Consider the following 18315-nt stretch of genomic DNA (forward strand, 5'->3'; position numbering starts at 1 on the left):
TCCTCTTTGGATTTCTTTTGGTTAGTGAAAACAGTATTTAATGTAGGTCTTTTGGAAGAGCAAAGTGGCATAAAGCGAACTTTCAAAAAGATGGGGGATACCTGTATAAAGTGAGCCACATGTTTTTTCAAATAATGGTTTATAGTGTGATAGTTCACCATATGTGTCATTTTTGTTTAATTGATTAAGTTTTTGGCTGTGCCATGCAGCATATGGGGGTCTTAGTTCCCTGACCAGGGATCAAATCCATGCCCCCTGCAGTGAAAGCATGGAGTTGTAACCATTGGACTACCAGGGAAATCCCACATGTCATTTTAAATAGCCACATAAAAAAGTAAAACTAAATAGATGAACTTAATTTTAGTAACATATGTTATTTAGCCCCAATAATATCAAAATACTATAATTTTGACATATAATCAACTGATCTAAACATATAATCAACAATACTAAATTGTTAATGAGATGTTTCCCTTTTTTTGGTACCAAGTCTTTGAACCCAGTATTTATTTTACACTTGCAGTGCATCCCAGTTGGCAGTTACCGTATTGCACAGCGCAGCTCCAGAGTGTGATTGACGAGTGTTAGTCTGACATGCATGCTAACAGCTGGTTTTTATGGAGCTCCCTGACCAGGCCCTGTTCTGCAGGCTTGTCTAATTACATGGTGGACCCTTGAACCCCACAGGTTTGAACTGCATGGGTTCACTTATGTGTGAGTTTTTTTCATAGATACCTGCTGCACAGTCTGTGGTTGGTTGGATCCACAGGCTCGGAACTGCCAGTACATACCTTGGATTGCACGGGGGTCAACATCTCTAACCTTCGTGTTGTTCAGGGATCAACTCTATTGTTTACCCTTCATGGCAGCCCCTCAGTGGAGATACTACTACTGTCCTCACTTGACAGACATGGCAACTAAGGTCCAGAGAGGTAGCTTTGAGGTTTCACAGTGAGTGAGTTCCGGAGTTAAGGAGGAAGAGGTGATGGGAAGGAGTGAGCTCCTCTTGTTTTTAACAGATTTATTTAGGTAAACTTCATACAACAGAATCCACCCATGTTAAGTGTACAGTTCAGCACTGGCTCATGTATGTAGTTATGTAACCACCACATTCAATATATGGAGCAATTCCATCTCCCAAAGGTGCCCTCAAGCCCCTGTGTATTGGACTCCCCTGTCCCTGACAACTATCCATCTGCTTTCTGCCCCTAGAGTTTTACCTTTGCTTGATGTCATGCAAATGGGACTATATAGTTTGAAGTCTCTGAGGCTTGGTATGTTTCTCTTAGTATGATGTTTTCAGGGTTCATCCCATGTCATGTGTATATCGGTTACTTTTTCCTTTTTTAAAATTTCTGCGTAGTATTCCATTGTGGGCTTCCCTGGTGGCTCAGTGGTAAAGAATCTGCCTGCCAATGCAGGAGACGTTGGTTCAGTCCATGGGTTGAGAAGATCCCTTGGAGAAGGAAATGGCACCCCACTCCAGTGTTCTTAACTGGGAAATTCTGTGGGCAGAGGAGCCTGGTGGGCTGCAGTCTATGGGGTTGCAAAAGTGTCACACACAACTTAGCGATTAAACAGCAATTTCATTCTATAAAAGTGCACGTTTTTTTCATCTGGTCACCAGTTGATGGACTTGTGGGTTGATTTCTGTTGAGGCTATAATGCATAATGCTGACATGGTTTCATTTCTCTTGGGTAGTTAGCTACCTGAGAGTAGAAGTACTGAATTACGTGGTAAGTGTCTGTTTAAATTTGTAAGAAACTACAAAGCTGTCTTCCAGAGAGAAAGACTCAGTGGCTTGGTTGTTGCAGCCATGGTTGCCCGGCCAGGGACCCGAGCAGAACAGTCATTGTCAGAATGTTGGGCAAAGACCGAATTGAACTCTTTCCCTCGTAAATGGCACAGACCATCATGAAGGCTCGGTTAAAAGGAGCACAGACAGGTCAAAACCTCCCGAAGAAAAAATCTGATGCCTTAACTCTTCGATTTCGACAGATCCTTAAGAAGATAATAGAGACTAAAATGTTGATGGGTGAAGTGATGAGAGAAGTTGCCTTTTCACTTGCTGAAGCCAAGTTCACAGCAGGGGACTTCAGCACCACAGTTATCCAAAATGTAAATAAGGCCCAAGTGACGACTAGAGCAAAGAAAGATAATGTAGCAGGTGTTACACTGCCAGTATTTGAACATTATCATGAAGGAACTGACAGTTATGAACTGACTGGTTTAGCCAGAGGTGGGGAACAGTTGGCTAAGCTGAAGAGGAATTATGCCAGAGCAGTGGAACTACGGGTGGAACTGGCTTCACTGCAGACTTCCTTTGTTACTTTGGATGACGCTATTAAGATAACCAACAGGCGTGTAAATGCTATTGAACATCTTATCATTCCCCGGATTGAACATCCCCTTGCTTACATCATCACAGAACTGGATGAAAGAGAGCAAGAGGAGTTCTACAGGTTAAAGAAAATACAGGAGAAGAAAAAGATTCTCAAGGAAAAGCCTCATAAGGACTTGGAGCAACAGAGGGCAGCCGGAGAGGTGATGGAGCCTGCTAATCTCCTGGCTGAAGAGAAGGATGAAGATCTTCTGTTTGAATAAGCTTTCCTACTCTGGTTCTTTCAGAAGGCCTTACATGTCACCATTTAAATTCATGGTGTGTAGGTTTGTTATGTGTGGCTATCTATTTTTTGGCTTAAGAATTTCACCAGTTGTAAAATTTCCATGGATGTCTGTTTATGGGATCTGCCTTTGCAGAATCATAATTAAGCAACAGTTAATCACCAATGAAATTTGTAGAACCTGTCCCGAAACCTGTAGAATTTATGCTGCAGAAGTGTCACCCTACTTCAGTTATACATCTGTTACAAGTCATCTGCTTACCGAACATAATAAGAAAATCCCTTTAGGAAGCAGCAGTGCTCTCAGGCCAATACACATTTGTAGGCCAGCTACTCTGGAGCACCCTTTGTTCCTGTCTGCTCACACACCTTGGCACCATTGTCTGAGATTGCTACAGCCATTCTTGTGTTAGTTACTATGGGACGTCTCTCCTTAAGCTTTAGGAAAACCTTCACTTGTGTTTCCTTGAACAACAGGTCTCTGGTCTGTCATGGGAACAGTTCTGCCAATTCAAATGTGACTACGGTATAAACAGTAAAATGATTTAAAAATGAAAAAACAAAACAAAACGACAAAGCTGTCTTCCAAAGTGGCTATGCAGTGTTACACTTAAGCACCGTGTCTCCAGTTCTTCCACGGCATTACTAACACTTGATATTGTCGGTCTCTTCAAGTTTGTCATTCTAGTGCATTTTGCTAATGATGTAAGATGCTGAACAACTTACATATGCTTATTTGGCATCCGTATGCACCTTCAGATGCTTTGCTGTTTTAAATTGGATATTTTGTTGGCTTAATATTGAGTTGTAAGAGTTGGCACCTCTCTGCGACTCCATGGGCTGCAGCACATCAGGCTTCCCTGTCCGTCTCTGTCTCCTGGACTTTGCTCAAACATCCAGCCATCTCATCCTCTGCATCCCCTTCTTCTCCTGCCTTCAGTCTTTCCCAGCATCAGGGTCTTTTCCAATGAGTCAGCTGTTCGTATCGGATTGGGAATAAATGGGATATGTTAGATGCTTTGCTGTCAGAGGTGCACCCATTGTCCTCCTGGCATGCCCCTGGGTCAGTACTCAAGATCACTGGCTATCTCAGCTACCTGTTAAACCCTCCCCTTACTGTTCACCCCAGGTAGGCTTGGGAATCACATACTTACCAACAACCCCTGACTTGGCCAGCAGGATAGTGTCTGCTCAGTACGATCTCCCTGTGCTCACAACAAAGGCTCCCCTCAGGCTGGAGTCAGCACACCCAGCCAGGGGACTTGGGTTGGGGGCTAGGAGCCTTGGGCCCCCCTTCTTTCCTTATGACCTCTTCCCTTATGACTTGGAGCTCATCACTTTTCCTCTCTGGACCTCAGTTACCTCATCTGTAGAAAGGGAAAGCTGGACTAGTTGACTCCAGGGATATCGCTGCTCTGAATCTCTGCTCTTGGTGGCTTTGGTGATGGCAATTTGTGGAGGTTCCTGTGGTCACAGCATTCCTTAAGGCAGGACTTGGGATTTTGCAAGAGGGTCTGGTGGTCAGGAAAGGCAAAGAAAGGAATGGGGCAGGGTGATGGCTGGGTCAGGAGCAGATGTCCAGCTTTCTGCTTCAGTTGCAAGAGCCAGACTCTGCTTTGGAATAGCCACTATTCATCTTTTCCAAGCTCACGGGGTTTGACAAGCTGGAGATCATGGTTTCTGTGTCATGTCTGGGACAAAGGATAGCGGGGAGGTGGTGGTTTGAATTAGAGATGGAGAAACTGAGACCAGAGTGGTCCTGGGTCAGAACATTATGTGGCGGTATGAAGGGAGTGATGAGTGCAAGCCACATTTCCAGATACCTGCAGGGCCACTGTGTGATGTGAAAATGTCTCTGAGCTCAATGGTGACCATGTCCTGGGCTCCGAGACACGACAGGGGCAGCCTTCACTCGTGATTGAAGGAAATGCTTGCTTTTAGTCAGAAATTAGGGAAATAAGGCATAAGTGTTTGCAAACCATCCAGGCTCATAGACCCTCCTACCTTACTGTCTAGTCTCATCCTAGTCTACCCCTAATTCTCCTTCTAGCAGAGGATTGAGCAGTAGAGGCCTCCTCCACATCTGTCCTTGCTGGCCCCTGGCCCTGACCGTGGGCAGCAGTGGTGTCTCTGCTAGGACTGCCAATGTGAGGAGCCAGACTCATGTGGAAGTGGCCTTCAGACTGTCTCATCCTTCACTGTTACTTTATGATGGGGAAAAGCAAGTTGCTGAAGGCCCCAGAGCATGGGCCCTGCAGGATGAAGGGCCCTGTACTGGTGAGGCTCGCTCTAGCCCAAGTTGAAAGAGATTTTGGGGGAGAGTTGCAGACTGAGAAACCTGGGAAGCCTGGGGTTCCCCCTCCTGTAAACATTTTGGAGGCAGGTCAGCTTTCAGAGGCTGTGGCCCTTCCCCTACTCCTGCAGCCTGCAGCTGTGCGCATCTGTGCTGTCTCTGGGCTGTCCTTTCAGGGACCGGCTGGGGCCTGTCATCGCCTCTGAAGCCTGTGAGAGACTAGAGCTGGAGCTGTGGGGGCGGCGAGGTGGAGGTGTCAGGCCTGGCCTCACCCCGTGGGAGCAGGGCTCGGCTTTGGCCTGGCAGCTGAAGCCAGCTGTTGCCTCTGGCAGGTCTTTCCCATGTCCCGTCCGTCACTCCCTCCTTTGGGACAGCCACCGAGCCCATTCTTGGAGGCGGCTGTTCCTGCCCTCACCCCAGCCCCCCTGCCCGATGCCTTCTTGGCCTCAGTTGCTGAGAGCGGTCTGGGGAGCGTTGGGGAGACATGGAGAGAAGGTTCTGGCTCTGCTGACAGTCAGCAGGACATCCTTTGTGCAGCCCCTCACTTTCTCTGAGCGCCTGAGTTTCTGCTTGGAAATAAAGGCTTGGTCCTTCCACCTTCTACCAAGAAAAAATAGAAAAGAGAGAAAAAAGAGGGAGAGAGATTGGCCCGGGTGTGGAGAGCTGTGACGAGGCTTTTATAAACACAAGGTGTGCATATTAGAGCCTGCTGGGAGTGGTCAAGGATGACAAGGCTGGGCTGGAGAGAGAGGGGACCCTTTCCAGACTGGTGAAGGAGAGGCAGTGGTTTGGGGTGCTGCGGGGGGACAGAATGAACAGTCATTCTGTCTGGGTGACTCTGGGAAGGGGGAGCCTGAGGCACGGCTCTGGAAGGCTTGGGGAGCACTGCCTTGGAACCAGGAACTCTGACTCCTGGGGGAGTGAGGGTGTGGTAAGCTCAGCCTTCAGAGTGACCTGCTTCCCGGGCTTCATGCTGACTCCTGACCCCACCATCCACTTCCTGAGGTGCTGCGGCTGCTTATGAGAGGGCAGGGCTGGGAGTGTGTGGATGGTGGGGAGCAGCTCATGCCCAGATTAGGGCAGCTTGGGGAGGGGAGCAGAGGGGAGTCATCAGGTTCTAAGGCCTGTATTGTCCCTGTGCTTTCAGAATGGAGTGCTTCTCTAGTGGCTCAGATGGTGAAGAATTTGCCTGTCAGTGCAGGAGACCCAGGCTCAATCTCTAGGTTGGGAAGATCCCCTAGAGAAGGGAATGGCTACCCACTCCAGTATTCTTGCCTGGAGAATCCCATGGACAGAGGAGCCTGGCAGGCTACAGTCCATGGGGTTGCAAAGAGCTGGATCCAGCTGAGTGACTGACACTCTCAGGGTGCAGGTGGGAACCAGCAGGGCAGGGAACTCCCTCCCCTTCCTGGTCCTGGGCCATCAGTGCCGTGGAGACCAGCTGCTACTGGGCTCTGAGAACGTTCTATGAGCCTCTGTCTCGCATGTCTGTCACCCTCTTCTTGAGTCTGTGTGGAATTCCCAGCCCCTTCCCTTCCCAGCATCCCTGGTTCTCGGATCCCTTCCCCACGCCCTCTGCCAGCTGTTAGTGGCTCTCCTGGCCTGCTTCTCCAGCCATTCTTTTGTTTTAAGTAGGTTTTACTCCCCAGTGTTCAGAAAATGCAGATAAGGAAAAAGGAGAAAGTAAAAACTGTCTGTAATCTCATCACCAGGTGATGACTTAGGTTAGCGTCTTGGTGTGCGCCCTTCAAGACTTTTCTCCTGATTTGTGCTCGCGTATTAAAATGGACTCTATCCTGTGCTTGCTTTCCAGCCTGTTCCTCTTCCCTTCTGGTTGCCTAGCTATCTTCCCACATCAGTCAATATATTTTTAAGGCTGTTTAACATTCCACCTTAGAGATGCCCCATAATTTATTCAACAAATCCCCTGTTGCAGGCCATTTCCAGTGTTTTGTTACTATAAATAACATTGTGATCAACAAAACACCCTTGGAGCCCACTCTTTGCACACATCCTTCACTACTTCCCTAGGAGAGAGCCCTGCAGTGGGAATTGTGAGACCACAAGGATGCCCGGCATGCCGGATGTCGGGCAAAAGCTTTGGCTGTTGAGATGTTGGTGATGTAGACGTTGTTGATGTTGAGGTTGTTGATGTAGAGTTCAGGGGCCTTGATCTGCTGAGAACTCACCCAGTCGGGACTTCCCTGGCCTCTTGTGAAATTCACTGCTATGTTCTGTTTCCATCCAAACCCTTCAAAGCCATCTCTAGACTTCCCTCTGCCTCTGGTTCTCCCTCTGGTGACAGCCTTCCCTTTCTCCTGTCTGGAAGGCCTGGTCTCCATGTGGCCTGACCCAGGTACTTGGAGCCTTGGCTCCTGACCTGGTGGGGATGGTTAGCTCTTTTCTAACTCTTATCTTCACTAGGGAGGGGTAAACTGTAAGGGGTCAGGGTTATGTCTTCTTGTCTATCCAGTTCCATTACTCTCCCCAAAGTAGTAGCAGAGGGCCAGGCATGATGGTAGGCCTCAGCCAACATGTGCTTTGCTGAGCGACAGTTGCAGGGTGAGTAGGCCCTCTCTGGGCCTCAGACTTTGTTCACAGGGCAGAAGTGAGGGGTGGGCTGGGTTCCTTCCTGCTGTGACTTTTCCCACCCCCTCCTTGATCGCACCTCCTCTTACCCCACAGGTCTTGGGTCCTGAGGCTGCCAGCAGACTATGGGTACAACGGCCAGCACAGCCCAGCAGACGGTCTCGGCAAGTGCCCCCTTTGAGGGCCTCCAGGACGGTGGCTCGATGGATGGTCGGCACTCACTCAGCGTCCACTCCTTCCAGACCACGGGCTTGCACAACAGTAAGGCCAAGTCCATCATCCCCAACAAGGTGGCCCCCGTCGTGATCACGTGAGTGGCAGGACAAGCATGACCCTGTCCCCAGAAGACGTCTCTGGGGGGAGCTGCCTGGAGGGGTGGTGGCATACAGCACCTAACGTCTCCAATCTGTTTCCATTGAGGAAGACACTGAGGCCCCGAGAGGTTAAGCAGTGTGTCTGGAGTCACACAGCAAGTGGGTGGCAGAGCTGCTGTCTTTTGGGGTTCTCTTGGCCCATAGTATTTATCATGTTGTGATTGCCAAGGAGTGTAGGAGAGGGAGGAGTGGCTGGCCGGGGGGAGGTTGGGACACTCTTTTGAGAGTAATTTTTTGCTGAACTTTTTAAAAGGAAGTTTATGTACTTAGATACATAAAATTTAGATTCCCCCCCCCCCCCCAATCTGTAATTATGGTTCAAAACTGAGGTTGACTCTAGGCTGTTAAAGGGCCTTGGGCTGAAAAAGCTGGAAGCTGTTGGTCAACTTTCCTAATTAGGCCCTTCCTGGAGACTACTGAGGGTTTGTTCTGGCCCCATCCTTTGAGAGACCTGGACACCCTGCATGTGTCCTGTGGGCCCAGGGAAGGAGCAGGTGCCGAGAGCCTGAGGCCAGGGAGCCAGAGGGCCTTTGGATCTGCCTCCTGGTGAGTTGGGAAGCCTTGTTTTTCCTTGAATCCACCCACTGAGCTCCCTGCCTTTGGGCCCCTCCAGGGTGGAGGAAGGTAGACATGATCAGCTGAGACCTGGATGCGTTCCATGTTGTGACGTTTGGTGGAGGCCTAGCAGACAGGGCCTTCTGGATGCGTTCCATGTCGTGACGTTTGGTGGAGGCCTAGCAGACAGGGCCTTCTGTGTAAGGAAACCTGAACGAGTGATAAATCTGGCCTGCTGGCTTTGGGGCCTGACAGGAAAACTGTAATCTTAATACATTACTTTGCTTATGATAAGGGGAGGAAGGAGATGTTAAATAAAAGGGACTTGATATGTAGTCTTTTGACTAGCACATGACAGAACTTGGTTTGGGTCTTGAGCACAGTGTGGAAATCCTGGGCCCAGCTCTGCCTCTCCCCTGCTCCGTGACCTTGGGCAAATCCTTTTCCCTCTCATAAGGGCTTAGCTTCCTTATCAGGATATGTGGGGATGACATTCAGAAAATTTAAGCATGGCATGGCTTAGAACATTCTCTGGCCTGCTGTAAAAACCCACTTCAGTGGTATTGTGCATGCCTCCTAGAGCCAACTGTGACCTAGTGATCCTTGCTTTGTAGCTTGTTTGTGGTAGAAGGGACCTTAGAAGATCATTCAAAACCGGGGCTGGCAAACTGTATCCTTCAGGCCAAAGCAGGTCACCGCTTGTTTTGGTAAATAAGTCTTTGTTGGGACATGGCCACGCCCACTCATTTGCATATCATCAAAGGATGCTTAAGGCTGCAGTGGTAGAGTTGAGTAGTTGTAGCAGACTGCGGGGCCCACAAAGCCTAAAGTGTTTACTATGTGGTCCTTAATAGAAAAGCTTTTATGACTCCTGATCTGATCAATAGCTTTTTTAGATCAGATATGAAAACTGACCTCGATATAGAAACTGAGCTTTGGGAAGGCAGGATTTGCCTGCCGTGGGTCGTGTGAGAGGGAGACAGAGCTGAGGGACCCCAGGTCTCACGACTCCTGTCTAGTGTTCCCCACCCTACTCATTCCATCACCCTGCCTATCCTTTTGTAAAGAGATGTCAGACCCCAGATCATGAGCCCGGGGAGGCTGTGTCTGATTCATTGTTATAATCAGCACAGAAGCTTTTTGGGTCTGGAATGCACAGCCCTCCCTCAGGTTTAGCATCTTCAGAAATCTGCGTGTTTTGTTTGAAATGGCCCTGGGTGGAGGTAGAACTCTTGCTCGTAATAGTAATTAGATTACTAGATGGTTAGAGTCCCTGAGGCACCGTGAAAAATAGGCACTTACTTCATTAGTGCTTTGTCTTCTCACAGCAGCTCTTAGGAGGTGGGAATTACTGGAGACGCTACAGACCAAGTAACTTCAAAGCCATGGAGTTGAAGTCATACTCAGGCCCCAAGGCCTGTGTCCTGAACCACTGCACTGTGCTGTGGGATTGTCAGTGTGAGGGTTCTTCTCAGACACAATCTGATGGAGGGACCATCTGGGGCCAAAGTAAGCCTTGTTTAAGGAGGCTTTAAACAAGATGGAAGCTTCTCTCTACACAAAAGTCCAGGAGGTATTCCAGGCTGGAATGACTGCCTAATCAGCCAGGCTGGAATGACTGCCTAATCCTCCTCTTGATGCTCTGCCATCGTTAGCATCTACCTCCTGCCATCACTTTTGGGTGCTTGCCAGAGAGAAGGAAGGAAGAGTAGAAGGCATATGTCTTCTTTCCTTTAAGAGAATGGCCCAGAAGTTGCATACTTCTCTTCACATCCCATTGGGCAGAACTGAATCACATGATCATATTAGGTGCAAGGGAGGCTGGGACTTGTAGTCTTCAGCTGGATGGCCCAGTCACAAATTCAGGGAACTATTGCTGAGGAAGAAGGGGAGAGTGGATATTGGGGGACAGTAGGCTGTGTCTGTCATAAATGCATGTGCAGGATGGGGTGGCCCTGCTGTGGGCCTGGTGAGGGTGGAGTGTATCCTGGCCACGGTGCTTGCCTGACACCATCTGCATCCTGCCCCTGGCAGGTACAACTGCAAGGAGGAGTTCCAGATCCACGATGAGCTGCTCAAACCCCATTACACCCTGGGCCGGCTCTCAGATGCCACCCCCGAGCACTACCTGGTCCAGGTGAGGTCAGGCCTGCCCCTCTCGCTCCCTTCCTGCCTCCCACCTCCCTAATCTCCCCCTGCTTTCCCCCTGGCCTCCTTCTCTGCCTCACCCCATCCTCTGGGACCCTGATCCCACTTGTGCTCACTCTCTGATACCCTAGGGCCTGTTCTTGCTGCCCTGTGGAGACCCTGCTCTTCTGTCCCCATGTGGCCCCTGCCTGACCCCAGCCTGGCCACACCCCTCCCTCTGAGCACCAAGGAAGACACACATGGGAACCTGAAGGGCTTGGGGCCCCAACCTGCTCTTCTCAGGCTAGGAATCGTCATCCCATTGTTGTTTGAAGTCTTAGGACTTCTTTGGTGCATAGATAGAGAGGTAGACACAAATGTACATCTGTATAGATCTTTTTTTTTTTTTTAGCCTTAAAATATCCCCTGGAAAGTAAAGTCTCCAAGGGCAGATGAGTTTTCATGTGTCTCGTTGACTGCTATAATCCCAGGTCCTAGAACAGTGCTTGGGTAATCATGTAGGTGCTCAAAAACAGTCCGTGAATGAATTAATGGTAGTCATGATGATTAAACTGTTTGTTGAAAGAGGGTCTGGGTGGGAGGCAGTGGTGGATGGTAGGTGGGTGAGCGGGTGGATGAGATGACTTCATGGTTCTTTTTCGCCCGGGAGTGAACCTCCTGGATCCTCCTGCTCTCACCTGGCTCATCTTTTCCCTGTGGTCTGCGTCCCCAGCTGGGGAAGGGAGAGACTTGCCCATACTCAGAACTGCAGGTGCCAGGGAAGTGGCTCACACTTTTCTCCTGGTTGGTTACTGGTGCCCCAGCTGTGATTCCCTACTTGAACCCCTTTTCCATGAGCTTTGTCTCTGGGTGAGAGGTGTTTGTTTTCTGCCCTGGGAGCTGTAGGCGCACCCTTCAAGCAGCTTTGGTCTTCAGTTTCCTATCCCTGAAGTACTTCTTGCTCTCCTTCCTCAAGTCCTGGCTCAGATGCCGCCTCCTGCCTAAGCCTTCTTTGATTCTCCTTCAGGAAGACTTGTCTTCTCTCTTCCCACACTATATGACACCCCTCCTGGCATCACAAGTATTCTCTCTACTTTTCCCACGAGTCTGCAGACAACCTGAGGACCATGTCCCCCACCCCGTCTCCCTGCTCCCCATCCTGGGGCCTGGGATAGAGCCTTGTCTGTAGAGGATGTCCCTGCGTCATCTGAGTGACCCCTGCGGCTCTCCCCTGCCAGGGCCGCTACTTCCTGGTGCGGGATGTCACTGAGAAGATGGACATGCTGGGCACCCTGCAGAGCTGTGGGGCCCCCAACTTCCGGCAGGTGCGGGGCGGGCTCGCTGTGTTCGGCATGGGACAGCCCAGCCTCTCGGGCTTCAGGCAGGTCCTCCAGAAACTCCAGAAGGATGGACACCGGGTAAGCATGGCCATTTCTCAGTCTGGAACCAGTCCCCAAATCTGGGGAAATGGGTTTCCCGGAGGGGCAACTGCAGAGGCTCTGGAGGGGCCTGGCCATATTATGGGGGAGGTGGTGAATGGTGACCAGGGCCAGGCTCTGCCAGGCCCTGAAAGTCAACGGTCATTGTGCTCAGCATGACTGGGAAATTCTGGGCAAATGTTTATTGCACTGTCCTGTGTGGACATGGGAGCCCGGGGTCAGAAGCCCCTCTGTACACCCATAGGATGATGATTACAGCTAAGATTTACATCCTCATGTTGACCCTGTATGGGTGGGGCAGCTATTGTCCCATTTTACAGAGGAGAAAACTGAGGCCCGGAGAGGATAAGAAACACAGCCCCTGAGTGGTGTCCCAAGACCCAAACCCAGACCTCTGGACTCCACGTATCTGTTTATATGACTCATCTCTCCACCTGCTGTGAAGACGGGGTTTTGAGTGTCTCCAGCACAGAGGTGGAGGGTCCACTGTCATTGCAGGCTCGTAGCGGGCGGTCTGATTTAACCTGGGTGAAGCTGGAGAGGCTTTAGTGACCCAGAGTGAAGGGGGGTGTGAGCTGGCATGGATCCCATTCCGTCGTCCCAGCAAGTTCTCTAGGGTGCAGCCTGCCCACCTGGCTCCCTCTGTCTGGTGCTCAGTGACAGAGTGATTGCATGGTGGTGGTGGGCATTCATGTCTTCAGCTGATGTTTATCAGCACTTGATTTACTCAGGGCTCTATGCTAGGCTTTGTGGGGACATGAAAATGACCAGGACATGATTCTACCTGCAAGGACCCTATAATCCACACAGGGAGAAAGAGGTAGAGAGGAGGGAGGGTCAGGAGCAGGTGGCATTTGGCCTGAGCTTTGTTTCTGGGGTAAGATTAAGGTTGCAGGGGCAGAGTTGGTTGACGGGCCCTCGAGGAGGTCCGGGGAAGGGGCGGTGGAGCGGGTGTCCACGCCGGATAGTGGTGATGGCTTCTTCCTTCTGGGACGCCCGGCAGGAGTGTGTCATCTTCTGTGTGCGGGAGGAGCCCGTGCTGTTTCTGCGAGCTGCTGAGGACTTTGTACCCTACACACCTCGAGACAAGCAGAATCTTCATGAGAATCTCCAAGGCCTTGGACCCGGGGTCCCAGCGGAGCGCTTGGAGCTGGCCATCCGGAAGGAGGTGAGGGCCCCCTGTGTGGGTGGGAGGCTGCCCTCCTGTAACCTTGGACACCTGGGCTGAGCCCCAGCCCGCTCTGCTCTCACTGGCTCATGCTTGCTCACTTTGCTGTCCCACTTGGCCAGTGGCTTCTGCGAGGCCCGCTCACGGGGCACCAGGGTAAGGACTTCTCTTCTCAGCTCTCCTTGCCTTTGCTCTTTCCCCACCCTGCTTTTCTCCTCCAAACTCAGCATTCTTATTTAGAAAAGGGTCTGGTGGAGGGCAGAGAGCACTTGACTCAAAGTCCCATCACAGGTTCTGCCTTCCGTGAGCTGTGAGGCCTGGGCTGGGCCGCTTCTCTCCCTGGGCCTCTGTTTCTGACCTCCTCCTTCACAGCATGGGGACTTGTCCAGGTCTCTGGGGCTGTTCAAACACCACAGAGCTGTGTAAATAGTGTGTAGGGGTCACGCTGTCCCCCCTCCTCTGAGACATCCCCAGGCAGGAGCAGAGGTTGCACTGGCTGTGGTCGTCTCCCCATCTCCTCCTCAGGCCTTGTCCCCTCCAGCTCCCAGCTGACCAGCTTCCTCCTGTCCTTCAGTCTGGTGGTTTGGCCAATTCCTGCTGCCCACCGGGCAGAGCCCTTCCAACCTGAGCGTGGTGTGGGATGCAGCAGCTGAGGCATAGGTGGCTGCCCTCGGGCCAGCAGTCACCCTGGTCCCTCCAGCACTGCCAGGGCACAGAAAGCATCTCTGGCTGTAGTTCTCCCTGGAGGGCAAGCAGCCTGTCCATGGCCTCCGTGTGGCTTAGGTGCCTCCAGAGCTCAGCCAGCAAGGTCCATCATGGCCCTCTTGCCCCTGGCCTCCATCTAGATCCACGACTTTGCCCAGCTGAGCGAGAATAAGTACTATGTGTATCACAACACCGAGGACCTGCGGGGGGAGCCCCACGCCGTGGCCATCCGGGGCGAGGACGATGTGCACGTGACCGAGGAGGTGTTTAAAAGGCCCCTCTTCCTGCAGCCCTCCTACAGGTACTGGGTCCAGGCCTGCGCCAGGGCCCCAGCATGCTGGGCGTGGGTGCTCGCTGGGCCTGCTCTCCTGGTTCGGCCTCAGTCTCACCGTCTGCAGGTTGGGCTGAGTCCCCCATGCCTGTGTCTCCCCCGGAAATGGTGGATGTCCGGGGTATGGGGTGTGTGGCATACCTCATAGGCTGTTCCCTGTCACCCGGCAGGTACCACCGTCTGCCCCTGCCAGAGCAAGGGGCCCCCCTGGAAGCCCAGTTCGATGCCTTTGTCAGTGTCCTCCGGGTAAGTGGGGACTGGAGGAGTGGTGGGAGCTTGGTGGGGTGCGCAGGTGCTTGGAGAGTGGGTCTGTGTCAAGGCCCTGTCTCCACGGAGATGCTTGGAGGTATGTCTCCTGGAGGAGGGCTGAGGAGGTTGTGTGTGTCTGTGTGGGTGTGTACTTGTGTGCTGTCTAATGGCAGAGCCCAACATGGAGCATCTGGAGGACTGGGCTCTGGCTGTGGCTCGGCTCCTCACTTTGTTGTGTGATCCTGGATGAATCTCCTAACTTTTCTAGGTCTCAAGTTCCTCATTTCTTTCTTTCTTTTTTTTTTGGGGGGGTTATATTTTATTAGAGTAACAAGATTGGCTTTTTATCAACCAAATAGATGAGTGGGCGAACTACAGGGAAAGCAGAGGAACTTAGGAAATAAGAGTAACAAAACTTATTTTCCTTCCCCAAAATCTTTAAACACTCACTCCCATCAACCGACCGTGACTTAAAACATAAGGTCTGCTGCTGTGCTTTCCTCTCTGACTGGCTTTTGGGAGATGCAGGGATGTGGTCATCCCTTGGGGTCTGTGGGTAACTGGTTCCATCCCCCACTTCCACATACCAAAATCTGAAGGTGCTCAAGTCCCTTATGTAAAATGATGACAGCATTTGTGTATAATCTACAGCGCATCCTCCCATGTAAACCGTCTTTGTTGTTTTAGTCACTGGGTCGGAAATTATAGAAAGTGTTGAGTAGGGCAGAAATCAGTCTGTTCCTTATCGGTCGTTGTCCAGTCACTAGGTTGTGTCCATCTCTCTTTGACCCCAGGGACTCCAGCATGCCAGGCTCCCTGTCCTTCACTGTCTCCTGGAGTTTGCTCCGATTCATGTCCACTGAGTCAGTGATGCTTTCTAACCATCTTATCCTCTGATGCCCCTTTCTCCTCCTGCCCTCAGTCTTTTCCAGCATCAGGGTCTTTTCCAGCAAGCTGGCTCTTCACACCAGGTGGCCAAAGTATTGAAGCTTCAGCTTCAGCATCAGTCCTTCTAATGAATATCCAGGGTTGATTTCCTTTAGAATTGACTGGTTTGATCTCCTTGCTGTGGGACTCGAAAGAATCTTCTCCAGCACCACAGTTCAAAACCATCTTTAGACTACTTATAATACTTAGAATAATGTAAATGATATGTAAATTGTACTTTTTGAATTTTTTTCCTAATATTTTCAGTCCTCAGTTGATTGAATCTCTCATTTTTTATTAGAACTAAACTTTCTTGCCCTCGGGTCTCCAGCTGATACTTCCTGAGTATGCCTGTTGCGGTCTGTACTACCCTGGGGGGTCGCCTTGCTGAATCTGCAGTGTAAAATGCCTGCCAGTGTGGCTGTGGCCCTGTGTCCCCTCTGAGCAGTTCTCACCTCCAGGGCCTCGCTGAGCCCCCTGGAGCCCGGGAAGGGGGCAGGGCCTGTGCTCCTGGGGCAGGTGGAGCAGACCGAGCTGCGGGATTGCTCCAGAGGCTGCTGGTCCATCCCCATCTTGCCACAGACTAGGGAGAGGCAGCGATGTCATGATGCCCCTCCACCCGCATCCTAACTTGGTCCTCAGCTGAGGGCTTTCTGGTCACACCGTTCCCTGCTCTTCATGGTCCTTTCCCAGGAGACCCCCAGCCTGCTGCTGCTCCAAGATGCCTGTGGCCCTCCCCCTGCTCTCCTCTTCAGCTGCCAGACGGGCGTGGGCAGGGCCAGCCTGGGCATGGTTCTGGGCACACTCCTCCTGTTTCACCATGGTGGGACCGCCTTGAGGCCAGAGTGAGTGGCATGGGAGCCAATGCCCCAAGGGGCTGTGAGGATGGGGGAGGAGGCGGTAGGCCACCCCAGCATGCTGGGGACACATCAGAAACCCAGAGCTACAGCTGGATATTGGGCATCGGCAGCTCCTTTCCTGGTTTGCACAGACTTCCCTGGGTGACCTGGAGAAAGTCACTTGACCTTTCTGGCCTCGGTTTCCCCAACAGGGCAAAGGCCTGTTGTTTCCCCTACCTGATTTGGAAGGGAGACTTGAGCGTGTAGTCCAGCGCAGTCCAGGTGAATGGGAGGGTGTTGACGGCGGCCTTCGGGAGTTCTGATTATGATGTTGTCCCTGCCTGTCAGGGCTGCCCCTGTGAAGACCAAGCCGCTGTCCATGGAGCAGCTTGAGGTGGTCCAGAGCTTTCTCCACACGGTGCCCGAGGGGAGGACGATGGTGGAGGAGGTGAGCGTGGGGACTGGGCTATGGGTGGGGGTGTGGGGGAGCACTCGCTGCCCTTGCTGAGGAGCTCTCCTCCCCGGCTCTCCCTAACCAGTCCTTCTCTTCGCCCCTCTCTTCTGCCTCCTGCCATCTTTTCTTGGCCCTTCTCCCTCCCTGCCTCTGTCCCCTCTCCCCTGCCCCGGTCCCTGACACCAGGTGGACAGAGCCATCGCCGCCTGTGCAGAGTTGCACGACCTGAAGGAAGTAGTCCGGGGAAACCAGAGGGAGCTGGAAGGCAGCCGGGCCCAGGTGAGGCGCAGAGAGCTGCTGCTTTCGCTGGAGCTCGGCAGCCTCATTGGGTGAGGCCTGTTGACTGGCCCCTCTCAGCCTGGCTTTTCCTGATTGCTGCTGCTGCTTCCCTGAGCAGAGAGCAGTTTCCAGAGGAAGGGGAGATAGGGAGCTGGGCCTGCAGGAGGAGAGGAAGTGCTGCATAATAAACAGGATGGAGGAAGGGGCTGCTGGCGAGGCTCTGGAGGCCTCCAACTGCAGACGCTTTCCAGGCTGCTCCGGGCCCCCCTGCAGGTGAAGCGCTTGCTGTTTGGGGTTAGGTCCAGCCCATCTTCTGGAAGAGCCATGCGCTCTGGGCTGCCTCAGCAGGCCTGTCCCCATGCTCTGGAAGGGGGGGGGCTGGCTTGACAGTATTTGCACACAGCTCATGGAAAGAATCTAAAGCCCACAGAGCCCTTTTCTTCTTTAATGCTTGAAGAAATGTCTTTTAAAAGCAATATTAAGAAAAATTGAGAAATCAGAGAAGAAGGAAAACTGCCCATCATCCAAGCACAGCTACTATGAGCGTTTTGGGCTGGCTTCCTTCAGTTTTCGTATTTCTGATGTTCCTCTGTAGCGTGTCCAGGGCGTGTGTGTTTCCTGTTTGTTTCAGGTAACCCTGTCTTTTCCATGTCATACCTGCTTGTCGTCGTTGAGATTTGTTGCTGTAGAACCACAGCCATTGTGAGGCTCGGCTTTCCTTGGCCTGTAGGTTAGGAGCAGGGCCCTGGCCTGATTACCGGGCTTCCATTTCTGACTCGGCCACCTACAGGCATGTGGGCCTGGCCAACCTCCTTCACTGCTCCGTGCCTCAGTTTCCCCACATATAAAATGGGGCCACTAACAATAACTGCTCCATAGGGTTGTTGAGAGTTAGGTGAGCTCAGGCCATAAAGTCTCAGAAGGGAGCCCGACAGAGCAGCTGTTCCTGGGCACCCCTGCTGTGATGAACAGGCCCCTTCCTGTTGCACAGTGTGGGCACCGGTGTACCTGCTTTGCATTGAACTACTTCATGCAAATGAGGCTTTTTTGTATTTAGGATTTCCCCCCTTATAAGGTCTGGATTAGGACTTGACAGACTGTGGCCCACAGGCCAAATCCAGCCCACCACCTGTTTTGATAAATAAGTTTTGTTGGCATGAGGTCTCGCCCATCCATTTACCTACAGTCTGCAGTGGTCATGTGCTGCCTTGGCAGCGTTGAGCTGTTGCAACACAGACCTGGTAGCCCGCAAGCATAGAATATTTACTGTCTGGGCTTTTATAGAAATAAGTTTGCTGACCTCAGGCCTAGATTCCCAGAGGTGGGATTAAACTTCATCCAAGGGCATGGCCTCTTTTTTT

General features: G+C 51.7%; 1 protein-coding gene and 1 pseudogene across 10 annotated transcripts in view; both read left to right on the forward strand.

Annotated features, from left to right (window-relative positions):
* PALD1 (phosphatase domain containing paladin 1) overlaps window positions 1-18315 on the forward strand; it is an 89259-nt gene that overhangs the window by 39049 nt on the left and 31895 nt on the right. For 8 of the 10 annotated variants that reach the window (XM_088841947.1, XM_088841950.1, XM_088841949.1 and 5 more), the window contains 9 exons: window positions 7604-7817; window positions 10471-10573; window positions 11802-11981; window positions 13006-13170; window positions 14016-14176; window positions 14377-14452; window positions 16076-16227; window positions 16570-16669; window positions 16862-16954. In XM_088841947.1, the coding sequence (XP_088698073.1) occupies window positions 7633-7817; window positions 10471-10573; window positions 11802-11981; window positions 13006-13170; window positions 14016-14176; window positions 14377-14452; window positions 16076-16227; window positions 16570-16669; window positions 16862-16954 (1215 nt within the window). In that variant the 5' untranslated portion in view covers window positions 7604-7632. Of the gene's footprint in view, window positions 1-7189; window positions 7481-7603; window positions 7818-10470; window positions 10574-11801; window positions 11982-13005; window positions 13171-14015; window positions 14177-14376; window positions 14453-16075; window positions 16228-16569; window positions 16670-16861; window positions 16955-18315 lie in introns of those variants that run through there. The other 2 variants (XM_088841948.1, XM_088841951.1) reach the window with 2 other exon arrangements.
* On the forward strand, window positions 1847-2678 carry LOC129555752 (V-type proton ATPase subunit D pseudogene; annotated as a pseudogene).

This window comes from Moschus berezovskii, chromosome 12 (assembly GCF_049115385.1).
Source record: "Moschus berezovskii isolate FMDL1 chromosome 12, NW_MosBer_1.0, whole genome shotgun sequence".
In the NCBI taxonomy this organism is placed as follows: Eukaryota; Metazoa; Chordata; class Mammalia; order Artiodactyla; family Moschidae; genus Moschus; species Moschus berezovskii.